The sequence below is a fragment of the Laetiporus sulphureus genome (assembly GCF_001632365.1).
Source record: "Laetiporus sulphureus 93-53 unplaced genomic scaffold LAESUscaffold_107, whole genome shotgun sequence".
Lineage (NCBI taxonomy): Eukaryota > Fungi > Basidiomycota > Agaricomycetes > Polyporales > Laetiporaceae > Laetiporus > Laetiporus sulphureus.
In genome coordinates, this window is record NW_024468616.1 from 37520 (window position 1) to 40171 (window position 2652).

The 2652-nt window shown below is 46.0% G+C and overlaps 1 protein-coding gene across 1 annotated transcript; it reads left to right on the plus strand.

Moving 5' to 3' along the window:
• Positions 1-1951: 1951 nt before the first annotated feature.
• LAESUDRAFT_718472 (uncharacterized protein) lies at positions 1952-2299 on the plus strand (the record flags this gene model as incomplete). Its single annotated transcript, XM_040907435.1, has 1 exon — positions 1952-2299. One exon carries the CDS (start codon positions 1952-1954, stop codon positions 2297-2299), a length of 348 nt encoding a protein of 115 aa, XP_040757598.1.
• Between the last annotated feature and the right edge of the window lie 353 nt (positions 2300-2652).

Genomic DNA, 2652 nt, shown 5'->3' on the forward strand with positions numbered 1-2652 from the left:
ACAGAACCACTTCACAGAACCTCACCATTGCTGCCATGCTGCACACCACCTGGAATCTACATTCAATTCTGCTAAATTTGCAATTATCATGTGCAACTTGATATTGAATCTACCATCTCTCAGATCCACATGTATCTTGCTTATTATGCAAACTGATCCTGATGTCATTATGGAGTCAATCCTCAAGAATGACCACATATAGGTCAGTAACCCACTTAATCTGATGATCAAGTTACACCACAAACCACGAGTGCATTTATGATGCATGTGAAGGCCATGTTGATAATTGAGTGGTGCAATGCAAGGGGCCATCTGCAGTTAAATTGCTTCTCTGAGGGCAGAGAATGAGAGGGTCAGCAGCCATCAGAAATCTGTCTCTAAGAAAGGCTCACCTGCAGTGAAGACATTGGCAGCCAAACAGGCCATGGTAACATTGATGGCAATAATGTCTGTGACAACCATGTCCGGTCCTCAAGCTGCATCACAGGCCCACCTTACCACAGCTATTGCACACTCAATGAATGCTGGAGATAGGCATGCATCTAACCATGACTATCATATTTTCCTGACCAGTGCTTACCTTGTGGATCTTTTCCATATTGAGCTGATCTGCAGTGAAATACTGAGAGCCTATGTGGACACAGGTGCCACTTACCACTGCTTCATGAATTGTGTGCGTTTCATCAATTGTATGCTCCTCACTTCTATGCTGGAGAAATGGAGTAAAAAAGGGCTCCTCCTTCTCCATAGTAGGTATGAGAAATGTCACTGTACAAATGGTGATAGATAAATGAATGTTCATCATCACATTTCAGAATGCTATCCATACTCCTGACCTTGCAGCTGACTTGATATTGATGCCACACCTTGATCATGCCAGATACTCATTCTCTGAAGTGACAGAAGTGATAAACATGATGGGAGGGTGGAAAAGACCATGTTCACCTGTACCTTGACATCAGGTGATCTGTATGAGGTGAAATTTACTAAGGTTGACTTAGCTGCACTGCCAGATCTCTCTCACATGTACCTAGCTTATGATTACCATGCTTTAGCTGTCAATGGTCACAGTTCCACGACTGACATCACAACTTGACACCACAAATGCAGTCACATCAGTGAGCAGACTGTCCAGAAAATGGCATGGTCTAATGTGGTTTCTGATATAATCATGAAGGGAGAACATCCTAGTGAAAAGTGCGAAAATTGTCTGAAAGAAAAGCAAATACATGCACCATTTTGTCCATCTGAGGTCAAGACAGAGCTTCTTGAACGTGTTTACATGGACTTGATGGAACCTTTTCCTGTTACTCTCTAGATGGTGCTCAATATCTCTTGATGATCAATGATGGTGCATCATGATTTATCCTCTCACAAACAAGTTCATGGAGGAGATGCTATGCCATTTTTCACCACATGGCTGAGCAGCAAATGGGTTGCAAGCTGTGCCATATTCACCTTGACAATGGCACCAAATTCAATAATGAGGGTTGGGCAGCATACTTCTAGGACAATAGAATTGTTGCAGAGCTGACTGTGCCCTACACTCTCCAGAAGAATAGTGTCAGTGAGCAAGGTCATCATTCTTTTACTGACAATGCTCAGGTCATGCTGTATGATGCAGGCATTCTAAACCATCTATAGGCAGAGGCATTCAATACTGCTGCTTATTTAAAGTTACTAACACCCTCTGCAAGCCATTGCACACTGCAACGCCCACGACGACCCTGTTCTTCAACGGCCTGCCCACCTTCCACGCCATAGACTGGACTGGCTTGTCCATGTGGCCCACGACATCAGTGGGTGATCCGACAACGTAGCCTAGCTGGGCAGAGCAGTTCAGGCCCTGGCAGCTGAGCACCTCATCTGCTTTAGTGACTGTGAGCATGTGGTCCTGCCTGAGCATGACGGCAGTGATGGTGTTGTTGAGCTGCGTAAATGTGATGACGCTATGTTGAAACGTGCCGCACTTTTCACACCTGCCATCTCCCAGTTCATTGCACTGTCTTCTCCTTCCTGGCAATGCGAGGCGCTCACAATCTTGCTACGCATGATATTCGCTGATTCCAGCATCTCCTCCATCCCCGGCTCAGAGATCGGCATGCATCTGTTTGAGGTGATCGCACGCTTCCTCGAAAATCTGTACACCACGTGGTCTGAAGTCGTCGGGTACAAGAACGAGGATGTGTCGAAGCTGGTGGCTCACGCGATCACGCAGAGGCAAGTTTTGGACCTTGCCCCAGGTATCGGCCATGTGGCCAGCGCAGATGAGCTGGAGCACTCAATGCATGTCGTTTAGCGTTTACTGGAATAGCACTATATCATGGAAATGCTAGGAGAGGATGTGAAATCTACCGGCGCGTTCATTTGACATCTGCACCGAACACGCATTATGCCCTTCCCCACCCCCGCCGCATTTCCTGACAAGCGTACCATAAATCAGCTGAGAGACGATTCCTGAGCAGGTCCGATTTGGCCAAACGTGATGCAGAAGTAACAATGCGTGGCTCAAACAAGTGCCACGATACATAAGTTCCACGATAGATCATTACCGACTTCTGGAATTTTAATTAAATTCCAATTCACCATTCTGATACCCGCTTTTCCGCTAGGTCGCAACATGTCAGATTTGGAGATCTTTAGGTTTCTGTT